Source organism: Ambystoma mexicanum, chromosome 1q (assembly GCF_040938575.1).
Source record: "Ambystoma mexicanum isolate Mex_15411 chromosome 1q, UKY_AmexF1_1, whole genome shotgun sequence".
NCBI lineage: Eukaryota > Metazoa > Chordata > Amphibia > Caudata > Ambystomatidae > Ambystoma > Ambystoma mexicanum.
In genome coordinates this window covers 1,123,349,992-1,123,376,807 of record NC_090922.1, presented here as the reverse complement: position 1 = coordinate 1,123,376,807, position 26,816 = coordinate 1,123,349,992, and the positions used below count along the sequence as shown (strand labels likewise).

Sequence of the window (26,816 nt, the reverse complement as noted above, 5' to 3'; positions counted from 1 at the left end):
CGGACTCCCCTCGGAAAAAGAAAAGGGGGGGGCCATGACACCCAGGACGATAAACCCTCTGCATCTGTTAAGGCTGTTTCATGACCGCCTGGCGTCATTTTTGTGGGTCCCTCTGCATGAGGAAGCCCCCCTAGGAGTCTGGAGTGCTAGCAGAGTTTTTTGGAAAGCGCACCACGATACGGTCTGGCATCCCTCTCCAGAAGGATGTCCTGCAGGTGGCGAGAAAGTTTTGGGGGAAGCCCAGGACCACCTCCAGTTGTCTTTCCAAGGAGGACAAGGTCCTCGAGTCTTTGGGCAAGCACTGTTACTCCATCTCAAGACTGCATCTGCGGAAAGCCATTGCAGACACCCTCTTGACTGCAGCTAACCTGAGTCTGTGGTGGGAGCTTGGGAAATTTCTGCCCGACCTCCCTTCGGACAAGCAAGCCTCCTTCAAAGCGGGTCTGGCAGATGCCCGGGCCGTTGCCCAGGACCGCATGCAGTCTTCGGTCTCCCACATCAACACAGCCAGTAGAGGGCTGTGCCTTTGTGTCAAGATGAGGACGGCGTGGATGCACGCCACTAAGTTTTCATCTGACGTGCAGGAGCGGATCCTGAATCTGCCCTTCAAGGGCGTGGACCTTTTTCATTTGTCAACCGATGACGAGTTGACAAAGAAGAAAACCTCTACTAAAACTGCAAAGTCCTTGACCATCCTGACAAAGCCAGGACAGAAATCCTTCCTCCAGGCTCAGGGCAGTGTGAGAAACCGGAAGTTGTCTCACCCGCTAGTCCCCGAGGATCTGTCATCCAGGTGGCCAGGACACTGCCATCGCTTTTGGATCCAGTTCCTGGGGGGTGGGACAGTGCGGGAGGATCACCTGGATGAGGGGTCTTCGGGAGTGGAAGAGCGAGACCAGATGGTGAGACGCGGTATCCCCTTCCCTGTAACACCTTTACCCCATCCTACCAGGTAGGATACTTAGGAACTCAACCTCCAGCCCCCCTTTTCTGAACACAAACACTTTTTCACGGAAAGCTCACTGTGAGAGAAAATGGAATAACCGTATACCTGACGTCACTATATATTGGTCAGGCAATTATTGACCATTACACCACACACCTCACTTCCATCATACTAACCCACACGGGTAAAAGCGGAGCAGGAAAGCACACTGAGCAAGGCAAAGCACACGAGGAAGCAGCAGTTCCAAGATGGCAGTTTAACACAAGGCGGAAGACTGCAAGACCAAAGAGGATTTCAAGGAGGGAAGTGCCCTTAACCTTTTTATTGAAAAACCATATCTTTCATGAGCCTTCGAGACTAGGAAACATAAGCCCTAGAATCAAAGCTGAAGAACACTACATTGCGTGTCGGAGGTACCCAGGGCTCTCCCGCGTCGATAGTCAAGATGGGGAGAATCGATTGCCGCTGTGGTACTGTCCTTGGCTCCTACAACAAAGCAGCGCCAGTGAAGTCAGCACAGCCGGTGAGTTGGGAAGACTGATACCAGAGCGTCTGTGTGGAAACCAAATTTTCAAATAGAAATATTGTATAAAGAAAATTAAATGTGTGTATGCGTGTATGTGGCAAGAGACGTGAATACAATTAAAACTGCAGATGAGTGACTGAACTTTGAAGCTAAGATACGATACCGTAGACAGAGCGGTATGGCATCACGTGAGTGCTCATTCGAAAGTCTGTTAGGTATCGAACAAAAAGGTGTCAAATGTTAAACAGAAGGAATTGTGAAATCCAAGTGGTCCTGCTATGGTTCAAGCCAAATCCTGTGCAAATTTGAAAGTTTTCAATACTTGAAGTAAATTGAAATGGCCTGAGGCCGGCTTAGAGAGACTAATTGGGTTAGAAAGGGATCTGAGCCCGGCTGAGGGGGATCCAGGGTGAATAGTGAATCACCCGAAGTGAATATTTGTGAAAATCTAAAGAGGAAAATAACTTGTTTATTTTGGTGCATCAGGCCCTCTGAGTGAAGAGATTTTGAGAAGCAAGGAGACTTGCGCACCAAAGACCATGATGCTAATGATTGAACTGTATCCTCGTGCCAAAGAAGCTAGAGCCTGTTCTAAGCTCGAGTGAACCACCTTGTCCTGTGCTGAAAACGTAGGAAAGGGAGGCAACGACCTGAACATCCTGACATATCATTTTGAACACTTCTTTCTTTTTCATAACATTATTCCCTATCATGATGCCTACCTCCAAGGAGCCAGGTCCGACCCAGCAACCCCAGAGGCAGGCATCATTCCCCCCAGGGAAGTGCCAGCGGGCCCAAGCTGGGGCCCTTTGGACACAGTCCTGGCGCCTTAGGCGCCAGGCTCATGTTGGACCCCTGTCCTGGCGCCTTAGGCGCCAGGCTCATAAAGCTAGACAAGTGTTCAAGTGTTTTAATGTGCACTTACCTAATGCAGACCATGCTGCTACATCCAGGCCCTCTTGAGGCCTGAATGGAACTACTTTACCTGTGGGACTACTTTCCCCTGGGTGTGGTCGGGGAAGGATACATACCTGATCGGTGGAAGGATACATACCTGGAACTTCTTCCAAAGCTATTTAAACCACGCCCGATCAGCAACTCACGCTTCGCGTTGTTCTTCTCCTCGCAGCTGGACGCTCACCGTGTCAGCTCCTGCATCTGGACTTCAGCCACGCCTGTCAGCATCCTGGGTCACCTGCTAAGAGAGAATTGGCGAGAAAGAAGACCTTACCTGCTAAAGCTGCATCACGGAGACATCACACCGACAATCCTGAAAGGGAAGACATCATTTTAAAAGCATTTCGCTTCGATCGCTGCAGCGCTGCATTTCACTCACCTTTCCTGGGCACCACCATCTTCAGCAGCGATCATCTGGATCCGCAGCCACTTTCCAGAGCCTAGAGAGAAAAAGAAAAGAACACAAGGTGAGAGAAGGAAGGGAATAGGAAAAGCTCAGTTTCCTTCTAAGACTTACCTGTTGGGTCATTCCCATTTCATTTCGGGTCCTGCCGCTTCCTGGCATTCCGGACCCCGGCCCCTATGGGGAAAAAAGACAAAGACATTGAATGCGCGAATGCAAAGACATTACCCGAACGCTCATCCAGAACTTACCTGTCATTTACTGGAACTGCACGTTTCACTTCCGGTCGGCGCCATATCTCTGGCATTTCGAACCCCGGCCCCTAAGGGGAAAAAGACATAAGCGTTAGCGCTTGCTGCAATAAGACAATGAACATTTTTATTAAGCTTGAACTTTTGAACTTGCTACAGAACTCTTTCAGCGCCTTACCTGAATAGTCAAGCTTATTTGGACTCCCATCAAACCTCAATCCAGTGAAGTAACTGGGTTTCAACGCGCCCCTGCATCAGAAGCAGGATGGAGAACTCATCCTTCCAGACCCTAAGGTAAGACTTCACGGGGAATCGAGGAAGGGTATCGTGGAGGGTTGGAAGGGAGTGGGAGGCTTGAGCATTATTCCGTCAGTAGGTAATACTCCCTTTTCACGCACAGGGGAATATTCCTGCGAGCCAGAGAGTCCATCTTCAGAGTCCTGCGCTTCACCATTGAAGAAGCATCAGCACTCGAAGCCAGACCTGCGCCTCCGTGGGAATCAGGTGAGCGTGACATTCCCACACTATTTGTATTTAGACGTAAGGATTGTCAATATTTTGTTTTTTTGTTTTTAGCATGCAATTGGCCCTTTTATTTTGACAAGACCACCACTAGGACCTCGTCATTATTATTTGATGATGTAGCTTGCTCCCATCTCTAGATTTAGTATTAGATGGTTGTTTATCAAACCCTTTTTTTGAAGTTCAATAAACACCCTTGAACTGTGGTCACTTGTGTCTGTCTTACTGTTGATACCATGCCTTCCTTACAGCAGGACCGATTTCAAACCCTGCACTTTCTCCGGGTTCAAGGGGTTTCGGAACCGTGGTACACTGAGGCCTGACCAGGTTGCCCAGTGACAACCGGAGGAAGCAGCAGAGGACTTTGGCCAGCGTTTTCTGGTCCCTCTCCTCTGCTACCGCCTCGTATGCCAAGAAGCAGTGATGTCAAGGTCAGGGAATACAGCTCGCACGCGGGAGTCCATTTGGCTCTTTTCCAGGACACCTGGAAGCGTCTATTCAGCAACCCGTGGCTCCTATCAGTAGTCTCCACAGGCTTCAGGCTTCCTCTTCCTTTCCCTCTACCATCCTCTCCTCCTCTTCGTCAGATCGGCTCTCTTACGGGAGGTCCTTTCGCTCTTCGGGATGCAATCGATTGAACCAGTTCCTCTTTCAGACATGGGCTCTGGGTTCTATTCAAGGATTTTTGCGATAGCAAAGAACAACCAGGTTGGCCCGAGTGTTGTCCTGGAGCTGTCATTTTGGAATCTCTTTACTGCTAGAACGATTCAATAGAAGAGGATTACTCCCGCACACTTAGCCAAGTCTCTGTGTGCAGGGGACTGGATGTATTCTCTGGACCTCAAGGATGCGTACCTGCATGTACCCGTCTACCAACCACATCAGATGTTTCTGTGGTTCAAGATTTCCGTACCATTTTCAGTATAAGGTGCTGACCTTCGGCCTAAACTCGACCCCTTAAGTCTTCACAGAGGTAATAAACGCAGTGGCGTTCCTCCTCCTCTTGGAGGGCCATCATCTATACCCTTATTTTGACGACTGGCTGGTGAGGGTGGGGTGGGGGTCACCCGAGGGGGTGGTGCACTCCTCCCAGAGATTGGCGGATATCCTTCATCAGCTGGGGTTCTACCTAAACCAGAAGAAGACAGTTGTGCCCATCTCAGGATCTGGCCTTCCCAGTGGTGCATTTGAACACGACTGTTCAGCGGGTATTACCCATGCCCGAGAGGCTTCTGTCCCGCTGCAAGGCGGTGGGGCATTTTCTGACCAACTCGACCACCGGCATGGTGGTTCCAGTACCTTCTGAGCCTGATAACCTCCTGATTGCTCACTGTATAGCACGTTCGCCTCAGGATGAGGCCTTTCCAGCTCCACCTGGTGGCCAATTGGGATCAGGAGACAGAGTCTCAGTAGGACAGGATCCCAATACCACCGCTCCTACCGCTGGATCTTTGCTGGTGGATGATAGATGGCAAAGTTTCAGTGGGAACCCCATCACCTGGCCGGAACCTAGCCTGGTGGTGACGATAGACTTCTCCCTTTCGGGCTGGGGGGCTACTATGGAGGGCTATGTGATTTATGGCGCATGGTCCAGGACAGAAACCTTCCTGAATATCAATCTGCTTAAGTTCTGGGAAGTGGACCTGGTCCTAAAGGTATTTCTGCCCCTCATCAGGGACAAGTCTGTTCTGGTGGGACGGACAACTCTACTAGAATGTTTTACCTGAGCAAGCAGGGTGGCACCCATACCCCCCCCTCCTCTGTCGGGAGGCAGTATTGTTCTGGGAATGGGTGCTGCCGGAAGGGGTTTGGATTTTGACGGTCCACCTTTCGGGGGACAGCAATGCAGAAGCGGACCAACTGAGTCGCCTGGGGTTCAACATTTAGGCGTGGGAGTTGCACACTGACTCCTTGTTCCCCCTGTTCCATTGGGAGTTTGCAGACCTGGATTTGTTCCCATCTCCGTAGAATGCCAAGTGCCCCCAGTTTGCTTCATTGGCAGGTTGGGGTTAGGTGTCACTGGGAGACGCCTCCAGATCTGTTGCCACGGCCACAGGTATTATGCGTTCCCGCCCACCTCTCTGGTCCTCTGCAAATTCTGGCCTTCGGTGGGTTGTAGCCTCAACCTGGTTGCCCCCCACTGGTCTTCGAGACCTTGGTTTTCGGATCTGCTGCAGTTGTGCTCCCGTGGGCCCGTCCACCTTCCGATCTCCAGCAGGGGCTTCCTGATGCAGCAGGTCGGGGCAGGGGAACATCTGGACCCGGCCAAGCTGGCGCTGGCGGCCTGGTTCCTGACCAGCTGAGGATTCAACACGCCCCATTTTGGGATGAAAACTGGGACAACATTCAGCAGTCCAGGAGGCCCTCGATGCAGTCCAAGTAGAAGAGCAGATGGACTCAGTTCTGCCTTTGGGTTCATGACAAGGGTCTGGACACTGTCACCTGTCCTCTCAATGACGTACTGGCCTTTTCGGCAACCTGGCTCGTTCTGGAGTTCAGGTGGATACTTGATGCACTTATTTGGCAGCCATCGAGGCTTACAAGAATTCCCCTGAGCATGTGTTTTCGGCAGTCAACCCACTGGTTAAGGCCCACCTCAGGGGGTTGTCTAGGCTTTTTGCTGCGGTGCATAGGCTGCACCTGGTCTGGGACCTCAATGTGTTTCTTACAGCTTTGCAGAGGAAGCCTTTCGAGCCGATGGCCTCTGTGGACATCTGTCTGGTGACGCAAAAGACTGTTTTACTGGTGGCTCTCACCGCTACGTGTAGAGTTAGTGAGCTGCAGGCGTTGTCTGCGTGCAAGTCCTTCACCACGTTTCACAACGACAAGGAAATCTTGTGCACTTGCCCAAGCCTCTTGCCCAAGGTGGTCTCACCATTTCATTTGAATCAAGAGATGTGCCTGCCGGTGTTCTTCCCGCGAACCCGCAGTCGGAGGCACAGAGGGCACTACTTTCCTTGGATCTCAAGCGGGTCCTCAAGTTTCATCTCTCTCGGATGAAATTCTACAGGAAGTCTGGGGCCTTGTTTGTGATTTATGGGGGCTCCGCCACCTGGATTTCAGGCTTTCAAGGCTTCCATCACCCGTTGGATAGTTCAGGCCATTTCAGAGGCATATACGGCCATGGGTAAACGAGTTCCTGAGGGGATTCATGCCCATGTGATCAGAGCCAAGGCCACGGCCGTCACGTTTCAGAGACGTGTTTATTAGGATGTCATCAGCAAAGCGGCTACTTGGGACACTCTGTCGGCCTTCTGTAAGCACTACTCACTGGACTCCAGCTCCAGGTACAATGCAGAGTTTGGTCAGACGGTTCTGAAGAACCTTTTTGCTTTGTCTTACATATGAGGCAGGTTATCACAGCTCCACCCACTGTCCCTGTTCAGTGAAATCACTCGCAAGGAGGGGACGTGACGTATGAGTAATTAAAGTTACTCACCATTGTGACTAGAGTACTCATAGTCCCCTTTGCTCCATAAGTTCCACCCGCCTTCCCCTGCTAGTATGCCAAGGGATAATATGTACTAAGAGTAGCCAGGTATATAAGCATTCAATGTGTTCAAAGGGGACTGAGGTGAGGCGCCGGAGGGCGGGGCCTCGGCGGGGCGTTCCTATGCCCCAGGCCGTGCCCCAGTGCGCTATTCTAAATTTAAAGAGGAAGCTCAATTTTCACTATCAAAGGTTCCGGTACCGTCCCCATGTTAGGGGGACACCCCACAAGGATGGAGGAAAGTGGTCTATGGACTATGAGTACTCTAGTCACTGCAGTAAGTAACTTTAATAATCCCCTAATAATAATACCACTAGTTTCTCACATGTACTGCCTCTACTCCAAAGCCTCAAAGGCCACTATAGATTGTGCCATGTTTCCTTAGCTGTTTCAAATTGAGGAAACTATCTCTGCTAAATGACATGCGTGAATATCAAGAGATGGCTCAAGTGTCTTCTATAGCATACTGGAGTCCTGTTCCTTTGAAAGATATTTGTAAACCAGCGACTGGGGGCACTCTGGATGCCTTCTGTAAGGATTATGCTTTGGTTTTAAGTTCCAGGTCAGATGCCCAGTTTGGGCAGGCAGTAATTTCAAATATATTCAGGTAAACCCATCAGCTGTTCAGTGAGTTCTAACTCAGCGTTCTTCCATCAGCCATCATAGTTTTGGTTGTTTGTAAATCACTCATAAATGTAGGGGTGAAAGTATGAACTGTACAAGTAAGTATACGTTAGTCACTACAGTGACTGCTGGTCCCCTTTCCTCGATACTCCCCCCTCCCTCTGCCCCTGCTAAAGAGAGTCTAGTATATTGTGCTCGTAAGAGTACTTTCGGCTTGGTTGGGTAAGAGTACATGCGCATAGCAGTGCCAGTACTTGCGCACTCGTCCCATGTTATTTTTTTAAAACACTACTCCTGTTTTACATCCAGCTCCGGGTCTGACATCTTCCCAGATGCAACATTCCAAACCTATAGAGCAGTACAGTAGTCACTATGGTGAGTAATATTCATTTTTGTACAACTGCATTGGTGTTTGGTTTCAAAGTTTGGCAGCATTGAATGCAAGCAAAGATTTGGCAAATTAAGCTCTGTTCATAGAAGCCACTAGTAGTGGGTGTTCGCTAGATCATCGATAATGTGCCAGATGGTAGAAGTATTTATTTGCATGCATTTAAGTATGTATGTTGGGTTTTTCAATACTGTGACTGTAACTGAGAGCAACAGGGCACTGTACGATAGGAGAGGCCACTCACCACCTGCTTTTGGAAGTAGGAAACGTTCAAGTCGATGTGTGCCCTTTAAAAGGTTCCAAAGACTGTAGACCTCCTTGCATTTATCTCCCCCCGCCCTTCTCTGGCAGGCTGTCCAATTGGGATCAATCTGTGGGTTCACAGTTTCAGAAAATCTTAATATTTTTTCTCCCTATTTCCTTCAGTGGTAGTCTTGAGACCAACATCTTTTAAAAGGGTCAGCTTCCGATCTACTACTTTACCAGATCTGTCACATCTGATTGTTTGCAATTTGAGTCGAGGGCCATTGCCGGGATCTGCAGATCCACAGCCTTCCGTGGCCCTGACATATGCTCCATTACACCAGTTACCTGGATGTGAAAGTAACATTTCTCCCTGGAGCTGAAAGTAACCTTTATTCCTAAAGTTCAGAACTTGGCTATCCTGGTCAGTATGAACAACACGGCCAAAATGTTCTATTAGAACAAGCAAGGTTTATGTGGTACCTTCTTCGTTGCAACCCATCAACAGAGATTTGGAACTGGGCATGTCTGCATCAATTTACGCTTCTGGCAGTATATTTGGAAGGTGGTATGTCAACGGATTTATCAGCATTGTTTAGGATCCATGACTCTCCGCAGCAAATGTGGCGAGACTGCATTTACTTTGGAGTGTTTCACTGCATTATGCTCCACAATTCATCATTAAAAAGCAACTTGAAGGTGGATTAGGAAGCAGTAATGGAACAGTCAAGTAGTCATTACGTGTTGATTCAGAGTACAATTGTTGAAGGATTCATCAATATCCCCCATATTTGGTGTAAACCCAACATGTAAATCATGTTCTAATAGAGGCACCACAATCGATAAGCCGATACAGGAAAACATTTTGCATTAGATTAGCTTTCCACATTTGTCACTTGTGTTCCTTCAGTGGAAAATAACTGCTCATGAAAATCTTATTTGAGTAACAGTTTAGATAGGATTATGAGTAAAGTTCTAATGATGTTACCCTTCTCGTTTTTCGTTTCATCAGCTTGGCTTCGCTGACTTGAACCTGGCTGAGTTTGCTGGATCTGGAAATACGACTCGTCGATGCTTGCTTGAGGGTTATGACACGAAAAATACAAGGCAAGATAATTCCATTCTAAAGGTAAGTTCATCATTTATTTGGTTTTGGTCACTGTAGGGGTGCAGAAGTAGGAGTCTAACACAGAGGTGGCATATTTGTTGGCAAAGACATTTTTAAAGAAAAGGAAAATATATCTGGCCCTATTTCTAAGAGGGGTTTCCCTACATCAACACAAAGGAACTCTGTCAGGGTGTCCGTAAGTGTAAAATGTCCACCGTCCTGTGTCCAAACCTCTTTCCGTCTCTTACACGCTAAATCGCCTAAGAAAAACTGGGGTCTTCTTGACCCAGAAGGAGGCTTCTCTCATTCTGGATTCCTACTTAAATTTTAACTTCTTGGCTAGCAAACGCAGCCAGTGTTTCGGTAACGAAGAAGTCCCTGGTGTTGGATGCTCTTCCACGCATATCCAAAACCATAACATTAGGAGGGAATTGCCTCCCCTCCTCGTACTTTTTTTGTCTTGCTTCAGAAAACAGCGTTCTCAAGGTTCATAGAGGACGGGAGTCCCTTCCCTTGTTCTTCCTACACTTCACAAATGTCATATAAAGTCAGGTTCACTAACCTGCCAGACTTGATTTGTAACTCTTCTTATTTCCCAAGTTGTATCTCTATAATAAAAAAAAAAACTCTATGCATCAAATATGGTTCACTACCCTGCTAGACTTGACTGTCTTCCTCTTTCTGCCAGAAGATGTATTTCACCAAAGAAACACCAAAAAGCAAAGCTCACAAATGCAGCACCAAGTCTGGTTTACTATCCTGCCATACTTGACTGTAGCTCTTATTGTTTCCAAAAGTGTCGTATTTTATCACTGGGTCCTCAAACCTTAATCTTTATTCCTTGTACTTGTGTCTCACTATTGTTTGGGTCCCAGACTCCTCTGGGATGGCCCAGGTACTTTCGGACTTGCTCTGTATCGTCTTTCTTGTGAGCCCCCAACCCCTTTATGCTGTCTCTGGGCTTGCCCGACTTGCTGTGGGATTCAACCCCTTGTTTGCAATTGGTCCTTGACACTTCTGTACTGTTCGTGCTGGGCTTCCCCATCTTCTTAGGGGTCCCAGACCCTGATGCACTGTACTTATGGGGCTTCCCCAGTTTCATATGTGTCGCAGACCCCTCTCTCAGGTTTATATGTCTTGCTCAGGCCTGGTTCATTACCCTGCCAGGCACTGTTTCTAATGTGTCCACTTCGTATATTTCCCCAAGTACTGCCAAGAGGAAGACCGGGTTCTATTTTCTCTCCCCAACTGCCTCCTTCGTGCTTCATAATTCCTACCACCCGCTATGGTAACGCAGGTACCTTTTTGTGGCGTTACTGGCTTGGTCAGGCAGCTTCGTGTGACTGCTTCTTCCTGCTGTGGGCATCTGCGCACCTTCCTGCAGACTCTCTACGTCTGGTTCCTCTCGTCCTGCGTCTGCACCGATTGTGTGGTCCAGCTCCCGGTTGCTCCCGGAACTCCGATTCTCATACCTGGTCAGCTCTGAACAATCGCGTGTGTTCAGCAAGGCTCCGACAGCATCCCCTGTTCTGAGAGGCGAACCTCCAGCCAGCTCTCGGTTCCTCCAGGAAGGATCTGCTTCCTCGTACAGTCCTTCTTCCCTTTTTATGATTGAGTTGGACTGTAACATGTATCTTGGTTCTGAAGTGGACTTTGTCCTCTTTGCCCAATCTTCTTTGTGTCATTTGTAACAAGGACTCCATCTGGGTAGCTCTCACTCTTCCTTGCCCCAGTGTGGTCTGTGGAGAGGGGGTCTCCTACTCTACATAAATATATAGACTTGTGGGGACCTATAGACTTGTGGGGACCTATAGAGGGTGGAGTGAGGGGACAGAGAAGGAAGGGGTGCATACCATTTTCTCCAAGGATGGTTGTCACTGGTCCCATAGAGGGTTTCCCTCCCCATGAGATCCATCCAGTGAGTACCACCCCCAAGGGGGACTATCAGGGAGCGGCTTCACCTGCCTGGCCTCATGGGAAGGGGCTCCCACCATGGGAGCAGTGACCATACCCTGGGATTGTCACATCACCTCACTTTGGTATTGCATTCCAATTGACTTTCTAACCTACTTAACTAGTCCAAGAAATACTTTTGAATTTTGGTTTCACTCACTCTCAAAAAATGAATGTGATGGTACTTCTAATCCAGATCCCTTCCTTTCTAGCATTGGCGATATCATTGCATTCTAGAAAATATTTGCCAAAGGGACATTTATTAAAGTCTAAGGCTCTTCTGCTTCCATTCCAATGTATGCTGCTTCTGCCCCATGTTTATGTGCACTATTCCATTGTTTTTATTATTTCATGAACACTGGGGGTTGGTTTTTTTCGACCACAAAGCTCAGTGCTCACTTGTGGTTCTGATACCTAGGTCAAATAAATTACCAAGATTTGTCATTGGATTCGATACAAGAAGGTATACAAGAAGGGTTGTGTATTTGTTTTGTTTTTTATTTGTACTTGGTTTATTTAAACCTTATACAATACAAAAAGGATAATTGAAACAGTTATACTTTAAATAGAGAAACAAAAATGAGAACACACACACGCACACTAAGAAGGATTGTCTATTGATTGTTCATGGTGACATTATTGATACAACATGTCTGTCACAAACCTTTGAAGACAGTTGATGTTGTGAAGGTTGTGCTCGCAGATCACTTAGATATGTTGCTTTCAATTGACTATACAGCCCTTCCAATCTATTAATTATACTGCGTAATACTTTCTCCCAGATCACACAGAACAGCAAACGAAGACCACACTAATTCAGGAGCCAACCAAACACAATGTATATGTGTTAACCCTGTATGTCAATCTGGAAAAATTAATACCCTTCATTTGGATAATAGACGTATCTTGATGGCCGAAGGCCAACCGTTTTATGCACAGAATTATAGAAATACAGACTGCTATGCTTGACCAACAAGCGGCCATTTTAAACGTAGCAAGAACCGCCATTTTGCTTGTTAACCATTGCTCATTGCTTTCTGTCTAAACTGCTTTGCAGCTTGCAATTCTTGCGAATTCTGCTTACTCTGCTCAACTGTTAACATTGTTGTCTGAATATGAAAGGGCAAGGCCGCGGGACTGAGGAGTTTGTTGAAAACTCCTCATGAGCAGCCCAGAAAGGAATGCCCACGCTCCCTCTCTGTAGCCTTGAGGGAGAGCTGCAGGGCATTTAATCATTTCACAGCTGCCAGCCAGTCTCGTACTGTGGTAGAATATGTTAGAATAAAGCAGCTAAAGGCTTGAATTATGCTCTTCTTACGGCCCCCCTTCACAAAACCCTTCAGAGCGTGTCGGCTCCCAGGACACATATAGCACCTCATAGATAGCAAAGCTTGGAATGTGACTCTTCCCCCGTGTACAGCTTGCTTCCAAGAACAGAAGCACTGTGTTCTGTTCAACAACTAGAAGATGCCTCTGCACTTTCTAAATTGCACATTGTTACTAGAATAGACATTGAAAGTGTCATACTCGTCGGAAATGTCTATCATCATCCCGAGTTCAAAGAGACTCAATAAAAGGGGGGTGTTAAACATGACATAGCTGATTGTATGATATGCATTTTGTATATATGTAACTGATGTACGTAATTCACTCTCTTGCGTCCCTCGAGGTCTAGAGAATACACGTTGCGGGGCGTGAGACCACAGTTGGCCAATTGGGACTATTTTGCTTGCAATAAACCCTAGCATTGGGAATTTGAACCTCGTGTCTGGCACATCCTTTCGTGTATGGTTATTGCCTTGTTTCCATATTGCGAGGGACCCCTAAGGGCCCCTTTCAAGATGGCGCCCGAACAGGGACCCTCCCCCACTTGCCCCTCATATACGTTGTAACGGAGTAAAGGCGGAGACCGGCGAGGACGGTACGATCGAGCCGGGATCAAGAGGTGTACGGGGCGCCCTGTAGAAGTGAGGAGAGATTCCTTCCGCAGATCTGCACACATCTGATCCCTGATCGACGTACCGGGCCAGAGGGCAAAGGAGGCGAGGGTCCCGAAACGAGGCAGAAGCCAGAGAAGCGCAGACACGACGTTGGGAGAGGTTGCGTCAGGAAACGGGCGACTTGTTTTATCAGGTGAGTCATTACCCGATTCAAACGAAACCCTGATTATTGGTATAGGGTTGATTTTGCAAATTCAAACATCCAGAGTAAGGTTGATTAACCAAGGGGGAAGGTTAAAAACATGCCTGGAGTACTGTCCACTTTAGCAGGGCTTTTCAACTGCGGTAGACAGTCCTTGGAAAATGGCCAAAGTGCACCGCCTGGGGGAACGCCGGCTTATGACATGTATGCAAAATATGGTGTGGGTGCGATAATGTTTTGTGAAATTTGGCATAGGCAAACTAGAAAGCAACAGGACCATCAGTGGCCGATTAATGGTAGCTTTCAGATTGCGAGGATAGATAACCTAGAAAGGGTGTTGATAAGGGAAAAAGCGCGACCCGCAGCTTTTGAGACTATCAAAGATTGGAGGAGGGAAGCAATGCTCCGACTTAGGAGTAGAGAGAAGAATGCGCGTAGGCACAAATCGAAGCTTGAGGTAGCAGAAGAAAAGGAGGAGGAGTGGACGGCAAGTCTAAGACGGGAAGGGAGATGTGAGCAAATGAACATAGAAGGAATATACCCACAGCGGGAACTACACATAGCAGACGAGTTAATGGAACATTTGTTAACCCATACAGGTCGAGGCCGAAAACCAGGATCGAAACCAAACACACCAGTAGTGACTGTGCAGGCCCAACCAGTAGCTCTCATACCCCCTCCCGCAGCCCAAGCACTTCACCTCACGCAAGCATTAACCCACACCCCACCCACAGCTCGAGCCATCCCACAAGCGCAGACCGCAGATGCACAATTTCCCAGCACCCAGGAAGGCCCTTCACAGATACCACCTGTGTCACTTGTCCCATCCGCACCTCCCACTCCAGAGACAGATTCAGCAAATCCGCCCCTCCCGAAGTCGAAATTGAGACCGGGGAGGCGAGAGCCGGGGCTGAAGGAACAGGATTTGGACGGGTAACTTGCAGCGCGATCAGCAAAGAAAGAAAGATTGAATTACAGCAAGAGGCAGAAATGTACATAGAAGGAATTGATGGGACGGCAGCATTGGCCTCATTATATGGGTACCGAAGAAGCAACGAGAGACAGGTAGTGTTGGAATCCATGGGGACATTTTTGGTGGGAGAATGGAAAAAGTTACTTGAGAAATAACCGCCACAACGATTGTTCAATTTGAACCAATTAGCATGTTGTAGAATAAAAGATGAAGAAGTAAAGGAACATGTGAATGGACTGCAGCATTGGCCTCATTATATGGGTACCGAAGAAGCAACGAGAGACAGGTAGTGTTGGAATCCATGGGGACATTTTTGGTGGGAGAATGGAAAAAGTTACTTGAGAAATAACCGCCACAACGATTGTTCAATTTGAACCAATTAGCATGTTGTAGAATAAAAGATGAAGAAGTAAAGGAACATGTGAATGGACTTTTTGATCTTAAAAATGAGTTGGATAAGGAATATGCTGAAATGTTTGCTGCACCTGGATACAGGGGTTGGGATATTAGAAGAGATGGGAGAGGGACGGTAGAACCATACATACAGCGGAGACATTCAATGTCATCTGTACAGAGGGGCGACAAGCTGAAAGTATGTATACGGGAAGCGATAAAGTGGATGTCGAATCCTAGTATCCCAACAATGATCATACATGACATATTTGACGAATATTCCATGCCAATGAACGAGAAAGGCACTGCAATCGATGGCTGAACATTTAATAGACAAGGATATAAAAAACAATAAGGCTAGCCCACCTGAGATACTAGCGGTATACAAGAGAGCATTCGAGCGAAGTACAGGAGAAACGGGCCTATCACTGGACTTCGGAATACTATTGAACCTAAGAGAAGGGGAGGGATCGTGAGTGGGGCATTTCCAATGAGAGGGGTTCCGCCCACGTTTGTACCAAAAGAAGAGGTCCCTGTGACGGGAACAGTAGGAGCGCAGGTAACACCAGACCATTTCACCGCCCAGTATGTGCATATCCCCTTTTCTAGGCAAGAGGTGAATACTATAAAACAGACGATTCCCGATATAAGAAAGAATCCAGCAGGTTTCTACAAGGAAGTAGAGTCAACCCTGAGATCAGCAGTGCTTACCATGAGCGATATAGATTTGATTTTCCCAGTCATTCTGCCAGCAGATATATGGAAACAGATGAGGACGGTAGATGACGTGGGGGCTTTTGGCACCACATGGGCGGAGTTACTATTGGAGGACAAAAATAAAAAAGTAGGGGAAAATCCGGGAACCCGCATGGCAGATCTACCAGAACGGATAATGCGGAGATTGAGGGAAATAATTCCAGAAAAAAGGATTCAGTGGGACAAATTAACTACATGTGTACAGGGCAAGGATGAGCCAGTAACAGATTATTTCAATAGATTTGAAGGAGTATTCACAGTCTTCAGTGGGCAGGATGTGAGCACAGAGTCGGGGAAAAGGCGATTTGTTGATAAATATGTGAGGGGACTAATATTACCAATTCAAGATATGTTAATGGCATCGGAAAGTGCCTGGGCAGCAAAACCGGTGAGTGAGATATTACACATAGCCCAATATTACAAGAACAGGGTAAATGTGGCGAAAGAAAGAGAGATGAAGGATAGAGTAAATTTAAAAACGAGGGTGTTACTGCAGCAGGTAATTGGATACAATAGAGGTAGAGGAAATGCACAAGGCAGGGGAAATTTGAATAATATGCACGGGGTGTCATTGAGATTAAATCAATGTGCGTACTGTAAAGAGGAAGGACACTGGCGAGCGCAATGCCCGCACCTCCAGAATAGAGGTGGGTTTGGCCAGAGAAGGCCTCAAAGAAGACATCCGGGGTCAAATGGCCCAAGCAGAAATAGCATGCAGCAGGGATATACCAATGGAGGTCATCAAAACCAATCCTATGGTCAAAACCAAGCTCAACAGAACCAGGCATTGAGCCAAAGTGTTCCGAACCAAAATCAGGGCGGGCAGGCCCAACAGAGAAATGATCAGAGTGGAGGACACCAAGGGGGAAATGGGAATATTTTTGATAAACAGCCAAACACGTATTATAGTAGCAGCGGTGACTACACATCGGACGATGTTATTTTCGCAATAGGACAGCCCACGGCAGGGTTAGGAACCAGTGTCTATTCCCGTGAATCAGAGAGGACCCTATGTAGAAATGAGAGTCGGGAATAAGGAGCACCGTTTCCTTGTAGATACAGGGGCACAGAAGTGTTCGATAGACCACCACTTGGTTCCGGAGATCCCACTGTCGGGGCAAAAGAATGTTTCTGTAGGGTTTATAGGTACACCAGTAATTAACCCCATGTCCGAAGCTGTCCCAATTACAATAGTACCATTTACGGAATAGTGTCGTTTTCTTCTGACAGAAAATTGTGGGGAGAACTTGCTAGGATTAAACATGTTGAGAAAATTGGGGGCAGTTATACATTCTACAACAGATGGGGCGTTCCTCACGATTTGGCCTCACGATGCACTGGTGACGGAATTTATGTTAAAAGCGTTACCAGAAGAGCTAAGTAGAGTACCAACCTGTCTGTGGGCAATGCATGATAACGATGTAGGATGCTTGAAGATAGAGCCAGCAAAAATAACTTTGAAAGAAGGTGTTACATTACCACGAATTCCCCAGTATAAAATTTCTGTTGAAGGGGAGAAGGGATTAAAGAGTATTGTTACTGACCTGGTGAGATTGGGGGTGGTTGAAGAAATTGCAGGTAGCACGTGCAACAGCCTGATTCTTCCAGTTTACAAGAAAGGAGGCAATGAAGTACCATATCGTTTCATAATTGATCTGCGCGCATTGAACAAAGTGGTAGACCCACAATTCCCTTTGGTCCCTGATGTCACAACGATACTGACAATGATACCGGCCACTGCAGAATACTTTAGTTCAGTTGATTTGAAGAACCCGTTCTTTAGCATTCCAGTGGATAAAAGCAGTAGATATCTGTTCGCGTTCACTCTAGGAGGTCGATCATTCACATTCACACACATTCCACACGGATACACAGAAAGCCCGAGTATTTACAGCAGAGCGCTAAAAGAGCAGCTAGACATGCTAGAATTACCTGAAGGTTGCGTACTCTTGCAGTACATAGATGACTTGTTACTAGCTGCTGACACAAAAGAGATCTGCAAAGAAAGTACTATATTACTATTGACACACCTAGCGACCCATGGTCACAAGGCAAGTTTGAAGAAATTCCAGTATAATCAAAGGAGGTGTCTTATTTGGGTTACCTACATTCGAAAGAAGGGAGAAGATTAACACCAGAACACATAGAAAGTATTTCTAGTATGCCTATTCCAAAAACTCAAAAAGGAGTAAGAGCTGTAATAGACATGGCCTCTTATTGTTGGCAGTGGATCAGTAATTTTGCGTTGATTGTGAAGCCGATGATAAAATTAACTAAAAAGGATGCAGTGATGCCTTTACAGTGGGATGAGGAATGTCAGAAAGCGTTTGAGCAATTGAAAGCTGCATTGTGTGCTGCGCCAGTTTTAGGCACGCCTAACTATAAAAAGATCTTTAGACTATTTGTGAGCGAGAGTGAAGGATGTGCATTGGCGGTTTTGACACAGGAACAAGGTGGAAGAAATAGGCTGTGCGGCTATTATTCTTCCGCGCTGGACCCTGTAGCGCGCGCACTACCATGATGTTTGCGATCTTTTGCAGCGGCTGCTGCGTCAGTGAAACAAACGGAAAGGAATGGTATTGGGGCATACTTTAATTCTGATGGTACCACATGCCATAGATGTTCTGTTAAACAGAACACAGTCGCAACACGTCACCTCTGCTAGACTAACAAGATATGAGCTCATCTTGTTTGCACCCCACATCCAAATTATGAGGTGTAGCGCATTGAATCTTGCAGAATTAATGCCACTGCCCATAGCAGAAATTGGTGACAACGAATCACCACCCCATGATTGTTTAATGGTCACTGAAGAAGAAACAAAAGGAAGAGTTGACTTGAGCGACATCCCACAGAAAGAGCCAGATGGGGAGTTGTTTTGTGACGGCTCTTGTTTTAAATTACCTGATGGCACATCAACGGCCGCATATGCAATTACTATCCTAGAGAGTGTTGTAGAAAGCAGAAGAATCCCCTACAATTCGGCACAAGCCGCAGAAATAATAGCACTGACCCGAGCCTGTGAACTCTCTGAGAATTTGAACGTGAATATTTATACTGAGAGCCAGTACGCCTTTGGCGTGGTTCATAACTTTGGCCGACTCTGGGCCGAGAGGGGCTTCTTGACATCACATGGGGGCCAGGATTCAGCATGGCCCTTTGATTGTACGATTGTTGTCTGCATTCACGTTTCCGAAGCGCTTAGCTATAGTAAAATGCGAGGCGCATAAAAAAGTAACATGCAAAGTGGGAGAGGGAAACGCATTTGCAGACAGGATTGCAAAACAAACAGCCACTAATTTGAGTACTAAAGAAAAAAGGTTCCTATAAAGTAGGAACGTTTAGCAGCTGCCTAAACACAGTGGTTTTAAAGCACGAAATAGAACCTGTCTACGTAGGGGACCCTGTTTACTTTATATGTGGGGGAAAAAGCATATCCATGGTTACCTAGGAACTGGGGAGGTATCAATCTGCTGCTTAAATAATGATAGAAAAGAGGGTATTGGGCTGATGAGCTGCAATATCGTTTTGTGGAATATAGCCTGCCTTTGGAATAAAGTATGTGACTCAGGCAGAATTTCATTGGATTTTATCAAATCATTTGTTTATAGCAAACATTGTAACAGATTATTCATTTCATTAGGATATATGCCTTAAAGCAACATGTCATAGAAAGGCCACAGGGGGCACCCGAGCAGGGGGTCTGATGGTGCTTTTGGATGTTAAATTGCACTTATCTGTTGATGGTAATCTATATATTTCAATTTGATATGTAAGTGAGCCCACATAAAAGCAAGCAACATATCTTCTAAATCGAATGGGTGAGCTGATGGTCGCCTTAAGGGGGAGGTCTAAAAGAGTGTGAGCGAGGCATTGTACTTCTTGTGAGAGATTTGAATACTCCTATGAAAGCTTAGACCTACAATGCTATTAAATCTGGGTTCTCTTGTTAAGCTTAATTATTTCTCAACCCTCCATCGTAATGCTAAAAAGTAGTTTGTTATGTATACCATTGGTCTGAGAGGATGCAACAGTTTTAGAGGGGTCCTACCTGCTGCCCGACCTTTCGGAATGGTTCATGTAACAGGCACATAGTCTATCTTTTGTTGGATGCAACGTCCCGGCTATATGCCCAATCTCTCTGTGCCCTGGCAGAGCGAAAGCGCTTACAACCTTGTGTCCTTACCTTTTTTTCTTTTGCACTTCACCTCAATTATTTTAGTAATGGCTCCAACCGAATAAATGTTGGTTCTTCATCCAAAGGTATAAGAAGTGTTAAATGGTATAATTTGGATTTAGAAACTGAACTACCCATAATTTATCGGGCAGTAATTCCAAATTTGGACAAATGTTTTTCAGAAGACAATGTCACACGTGAAGCGATAGTCAGGAGCTGTTGAACGCAGTGACCACTTATGTTCGTGCGGGAGCAAGTGAGCTTTCCAACAGTGTGAAAACGCATGGTGAATCCACAATCATTTTATATTTTTAAGGGATGTATTGCAAATCAGTGATCAAAGAAACTTAATCTCTGTTTATATCACAGGCAATAGATGACTATCAGAATTCAGATTTCGCAATTTTGGCCTCTACTTGGTATAAACACTTTAGAAAACTATACAATTATCTGGATTCTGAAGCCAATAAATGCTCATTGCAGGGTGCCCTTTTTACTAGCAGTAATAAGTTTTATATGAATGAATCTGTTGGCGCAGCCCTAATGTGTCGGGGGGGGGGGGCACATTTCCAAGAATAGGTAACCTCATAGTTGATTTATTTAAAGGGGAAGCTACTGCTGTCCCCCATTTTTTTAAATTCTTTTTTAAAATGTATTTACTTTTATTTGATTTTATTGGTTTTTGAAAACATAGTAGACAACATACAGGTAACACTTGGAGCATCTCATAACTGTCAACCTTTGTTACTCCCCCCTTTCCTCCAGAAGTACATACACTTTAATCATTAAACTAAGCTCTGTATACCCCCCCCCCTCCGAACAGTGATTCTTCTCACATGTCGTCTAGTTATTCGTGTTCTCCATTTCTCCATAATGGCATGTATAGCTTGCAATACTTTCGTTTCCATTCCACAGCTCAGATCACTTAGGTGTGGTGCAGATGTCAATATTTTCTTGGGGTCTTTCAGGGCACGACCACCATGTTTTGGGCTCATTCTAGCTCGTGTGGTCATGCAATCACTACCGATTCACCCTTTATTCCCTCTGCGTTGTCATCTGATAGGAGTTGGGTATATACTCATTTACAAAGTCACCCCACAGCAGGTTGTATTGCGTAGCTCTTCCCTGGAGGGCTGCAGTGATTCTTTCCATTATGCAAATGTTCGTTGCCACACTTATCCATTCTCTCTTTCTCGGGCCCGTGTCCGCTTCCACTTCATCACTAAGAAGGCCCGTGCAGCAAGCAGGAGCAGGAGTGGGACCACTATTCCTGTCATTCTCCTCATCTCGCCTTCACATTCTTCCATACCAAACAGTACAAGGAGAGTCTCAGCCTCACGGAAGATCCCTTCTACCTGCTTGATCCAACCCAGGACCTCATTCCAGAACCCCTTAACCCGGGAGCATCCCCACCACATATGCCAATAGTTGCCTCTCTTGCCCACATTGGTGCCAACATAGAGGACTGGTGGATTGAAACATCACTTGTGAGGGTCGTATTGCCACCTGTAGAGCAGCTTGATGGCGTGCAATTTATACTGGGCCGCTATTGACACCTCTGTGGCCCTTTTACATACCTTTGACCACAATTCAGGGTCTAATTCTAAGTTCAAATCCCGTTCCCACCTCTGTCTTAAGTTAACAGTTGACCCATTCCCGGAGTATATCGGTGCTGTGTACATGGATGAGATCAGACCTTTGGTTTCTGTCGTCGTATCAAGCAATGTCTCAAAAGAGATGAGGCGTCTCTGTACCTTCTCCTTCCATTTATTTCTCCTAAGAATGCCCTTGAGTTGGAGAAAAGCAATGACCGGTAAGTGGTGTATTCCCAGTGCCTCTTCCAATTCTCTGATCTTGAGGAAACCCCCACTTTCCAGAGCTGACCCACCCTCTCAAGGCCCGCCTCAAACCATGATTGGAACCGCTCATGATTGGGAATCTCTTCACAAACTCCCGGAGCCCATAAATGGCTCAAAGGAGAGGGCCATGTGATTCTTCCCCGCATGTCTACCCCCACCCTCCAGATCTCTCATATCTTGCCCAATATAGGGTGATTTCGGAGTCTCCAAAGTAATCTATCTCTCGGGGCCCATAGCCATTCAGCCATTCAGAGACGGTGGTTGGAGCTAAATTATAATTGTCAAGATGTATCTACTGTAATTCCTTCTGCCCTCTCAAGTGGGGGACCAAGATCCTTAGCTGTACGGCCTGATAATATTTTTTAAGATCAGGTAGACCCACCCCTCCTTTTACTTTGGGTAAAATAAGGACCTTATAAGCTATCCTTGCCTTTTCCCCTGCCACAAAAATCTCAGAATGGCCCTTTTTTATTTCTCCAAAGAATACCTCTGGAAGTTTCAGCGGGAGCATTTGAAATGGGTAGAGAAATCTTGGAAGACATACCATTTTAACTGCATTAAGTCTCCCGATCCAGCAGATCGTTCGCTTCTGCCACCTGGCCAGATCAGCATGAAAGCAAGCCAGAAGGTGGGGAAAATTAGCGTCATATAGGTTATCCAATTCCAGTGAAAGATGTATTCCTAGGTAACGTAGGGTGGTACCTCTGGTCACAAGGCCTAGTGTGGAGAGCCTAGAGGCATTCTCCGGAGTGGGGTCTTGTAATGGGAACATGATGGTCTTGACCTGTTCATTTTTAAGCCTGAGAGTTCCCCATAGCATTCAATCAATTGTATAGCTCTTGGTATCGATGTTAAGGGGTTCTTCACATGTAATAGAATGTCATCGTCATAAAGGGCTACCTTATATTCCCTCCCATTTACCTGGAGTCCCTCCACTAGCTGGTCCACTTTGAGTTTCTGTGCGAGAGGTTCGAGGGAGAGCGCAAACAATATTGCTGACAGAGGGCAACCTTGCCTCGTACCTCTTTCAAGGTCAAACCACCTGGAATACTGCCACAGATGCTTTGGGGGATGTATAGACTGCCTTGACTCCCTTTCTGAAAGCTGGGCCCAGCCCAACTTTGAGGACCGCCTCTAGGAAGCTCCACTCCACCCTGTCAAACGCCTTTTTTGCGTCAACCGAAAGGAGTGCAGGGTCCCCTGTCATTTTCTTTGACTCATGAATCAAGTTCAGTGTCTTGGCGCATTGTGTCGGCTCCCTGTCACCCCAGGATGAACCCGACCTGGTCCGAGTGTATTAGTCGTGGCATGTGGATCTCAAGCCTAGCTGCCAATACGCACGTATACATTTTTGCATCAATATTGAGCAACGATATGGGGCGATATGACCCACATTGTTTAGGATCTCTGCCCTATTTGGGGGATCACTGTGATCAGTGCCTCTGAGAAGGAGTCCGGGGCAACATCTGTCTGCAGGATGTCATTAAACAATTCAACTATAAAGGTGAGAAGAGACGAGATGAAGGTCTTATAAAAACCTGCCGTGTAGCCATCGTTACCCTGTGCCTTCCCTAGCGGGAGCCTCTTTATCACTCTCTCAACCTCTTTGTCCATGATTGGGGCATCCATCGCTTCCATTTCATCTTGGGAAAGCTTCGGCATGTTGACCCGCCTCAAGTATTGGTCCATTTCTGTTTTCCCCGGACCATTTCAGATTTATATAATTGTTCGCAAAACTTTGCCAACGCCTCTGGGATCTCTCTCTCGGCTCTATCATCTGGGCATCACATCCCCCCTCTATAGCTGCAACCAATCTCTCTGCCCGTTGCCCTCGCAATCTAGCGGTGAGCAATGCGTCTACTTTATCTTCCTTCTCGTAGTGCCTTTGTCTGAGAAACTGGAGTTTGCGGACAACTTCCCCCTGCTCTAGGAGTCGGAGCTCTTCTCTTTTCTGTCTGGCTTCTGCAACTTTCTCTGCCCTTTCCCCTGTGGAGTTCTGCACGGCGATGTCTAGTTGCGCGATCTCCTTCCTAATTTATTCTCTATCAGAGCCCTTTCTCTCTTTTTGTTGGCCTCCTCCATGCTCAGGATTCCCCTCCACGTTGCCTTTCCCGCCTCCCACATCATTCTCTTAGATACCTCTCCCGTGTCATTTGTTTTAAAGTATTCCTTTATTTCACCCTCCATGTCTGTGCGGAAGACAGGACCCTTCCACAATGTTTCATTACATCGCCACTTAGCACCCTTGTATGGAAGGGTTGCCAAGGTTAGATCAACAGTGACAATGTCCTGATCGCACCCGTCTCTTGGTCAGATCTGAGGCAGTTGCAACGTTTCCTACCCCCTCTGAAAGGTATAGGTAGTCAATTCTAGTGAATGTAGAATGGGGTTCTGAATAAAATGTATACCCTTTCTCATTTTGGTGTAAGTTTTGCCAGAAGTCTCGTAGCCCATATGTTTCCATCATTCCCGTCTGGGTTACCGGCCTGTCTATCTTATGTAGCGTTCCCCCATAGATTAAAATCTGCACCTAAAATTACGTGCCCTGAGGCTTCAACATTATCTACCGGATCGTCCGTTGTAGAAATCGGGATTGACCAGTGTTGGGGGGGGCGGGGGGGTGTGGTAAAGTGTTGCGAGTGTGAAGGTTATATTGCGTACTGCACCCACTACCATGATAGCCCTCACTTCTGTATCAGCCCATACCTTGGTAATCTCGAGGTTCAACCCCTTCCTCACAAGTATACCCATTCCCGCCTTCCGAAGGGGGCCCGAGCTCCAATGCTCAGTTTCCATCCTGGAGTACAAGACCTTGCGTTCCTCCCCACGTATGTACTTCATTTTGTGAAGAAATGTCAAGCCTGGCTCTCTTAAATTCCCTACAAACTAGGGATCGTTTCGTGGGAGAATTCAGCCTCTTTACATTGAGTGTTCCCGCCCTGAGAAGACCCTGTACGATTCAGATTCCACCGCCATTTCTACCTTTTTGCGTGTTCGGCTTGTGAGGTAAGCCCATACAACCATTTCTCATAATATCCCTTATTACAAAACACATTTGTGGAGAAACATAACCCTGTCCGCCCCCCTACCCCCTTAACCTTCCTACCCGTGACATCGTCTGATCCAGCTGGGTTATCCTCACCAAGCCGGTCTCGGGCCACCAGTGGAGACCAGATACGTCACGGTCCCCTCTCAAATAAACATTATCTGTGTATGCGATCAACCTTTGGTTCATCGACTGAGTCGTCTTCAAATAGGAGTTTCAAGATCGTGTGCAGAGTCCTTTTCAAGTCCTGTTCGGACTCCCCTTCTCTATCTGGAATCCCGAAGATCCGTAGGTTGTTCTGGCGTTTGCGGTTCTCCAAGTCGTCCATTTTCAGATGGAACTCCTCCTCCCTAGTCTCTATCTCCATGATCCTTTGGTCGATTTGAGACTCCAGAGTACTGAGAGAGGTTTGATTATGTTCGACCCCTTCCAATCTCTCTTCCATTTTATCGATTCTCTGTGTTATTATATCAACTTTCCCACCAATGTCTGCCCTCATACTTTTCATTTCACTCAATAAGGCTGCCACGTCGGCCTTAGTCGTGGCCGCTTCTGCCCCCGACGTCATTGCAGGTTCCAGGTAGGGGTCTGGGTCGGTGCGATGTGGGGTGAACCGGTATAATGCCAACTTCTGCCGTACTTCCATGTGTTTCTCATGTGGGGCTTGGTCGGTGGGACGTGTTCAGGTTCCTCAAGTTCGATGCCACGCCAGCTGCGTTCTTTCAGTTCACTTTCTGTTAGTGTGGTCAGTTGAGACACACTGGCCCATTTGGTCCCTTTAGTGCAGGACGAGTTCACATTTTTCCTCAGAGGCACATTTTCGAGGAGAGCACACGACCCTGGGCCTCCATGCGTCGGGGCTCACCAATGATTGGAGTAAGGGGAGTGAAATTATCGATCCGTTGAAGATTCCTTTGTCCGAGGAGGGCCTCTACTTCTTTACGGCCTTGGTAGATAAACCTGGAGGGCACATGCCCTGATATCAGGGGCCGAAACCTCTAGTAATCTCTCTGGTGTGGTCAAGTTTGCGTCTGCTTTGGTGTATGAAGTCTTTACATCTTAACACGGTTCCCCGGAACAGATTCTATTATATGGCTATATAAGGGCATACCATGTTCCATACTGTGTCAGCAGGGGGGGCCCATTCATGTTGCTGAAGGAAGGTGCTCCACCTAGGTACCTCCAGCTCGGGGCACTCTGCCAGTGCCGATTGTGAAAGTCAGAGAAATGGCAATGTAACTCCGTACTTCGCGTTGTGTGGATGGTCGAACCGTAGGTCCCTGTCTTGGAGAGATGTTGAGGAAAGCTAAGGTTATTGAGGGAAGGACTGGGTAACTCGACCAATTGAATTGGGATGTGCTGTTTCTCTCTGTGTGTGGGCTTTGAAGAAGCTCCTCCCTCGTGTCCCTTCCACACCGCTTAAGCTGTGGTGAGCAATGTAAAGTTATTAGACCCTCATTGTAGGATGAGATTTCAGCTTGGAGGGCTCCAGAATGGTTCCAGGAGTGTGCCCCAGCACAAGCCGGACCTGCGTGCTGAGTGTCTGAGTAATGGGGTTGTTTTATTCCCTAGTGTTCAGGTACAAGTTGGACAATACAAGCCTTAGGATAGCTACGTCTTCGGGCTGATGGGCCCGCCTCAAGCATGTCTGATTCTGGGAGGGGGTACAGTTCATGTCGTGCTTGAATACAGTAAAGGCTGGTAGGTCCGTTAGCTATGTCTAGTGACTCCTTTAAATTATGAGCTAGGAGTTCAGAAGGTGATTAATTCCAGTCTCCACTGGCTTCTGTAATGGTCATGGACCCATGTGTTATGTAGGGTGTCCGAGGTTGTGTGTGCTGCTCTTTATCAGCGGGAAGGCTTATGGCAGGCGCGTGTTCTGGGTAACTACGGGCAGGGTGCTGGGGCATGCCAATCTCAGGGGTCGCGGGAGAAGGACTAGGAAGGTTGTTGTTCTTTCTTTTCTCCACAGCCCACTACGTGTCGCTGGTGCACCAATATTGGACCAATGCGCCGCCGCAATGTCGTGGCGTGGTCCAAGGGCCGAGTCCGTCCCGAG

At 47.0% G+C, this 26,816-nt stretch overlaps 1 protein-coding gene across 3 annotated transcripts in view; it reads left to right on the top strand.

Moving 5' to 3' along the window:
• EEIG2 (EEIG family member 2) overlaps positions 1-26,816 on the top strand; it is an 847,845-nt gene that overhangs the window by 309,646 nt on the left and 511,383 nt on the right. For all 3 annotated transcript variants that reach the window (XM_069641869.1, XM_069641870.1, XM_069641871.1), the window contains one exon: positions 9,363-9,479. In XM_069641869.1, the coding sequence (XP_069497970.1) occupies positions 9,363-9,479 (117 nt within the window). The remainder of the gene's footprint in view (positions 1-9,362; positions 9,480-26,816) is intronic.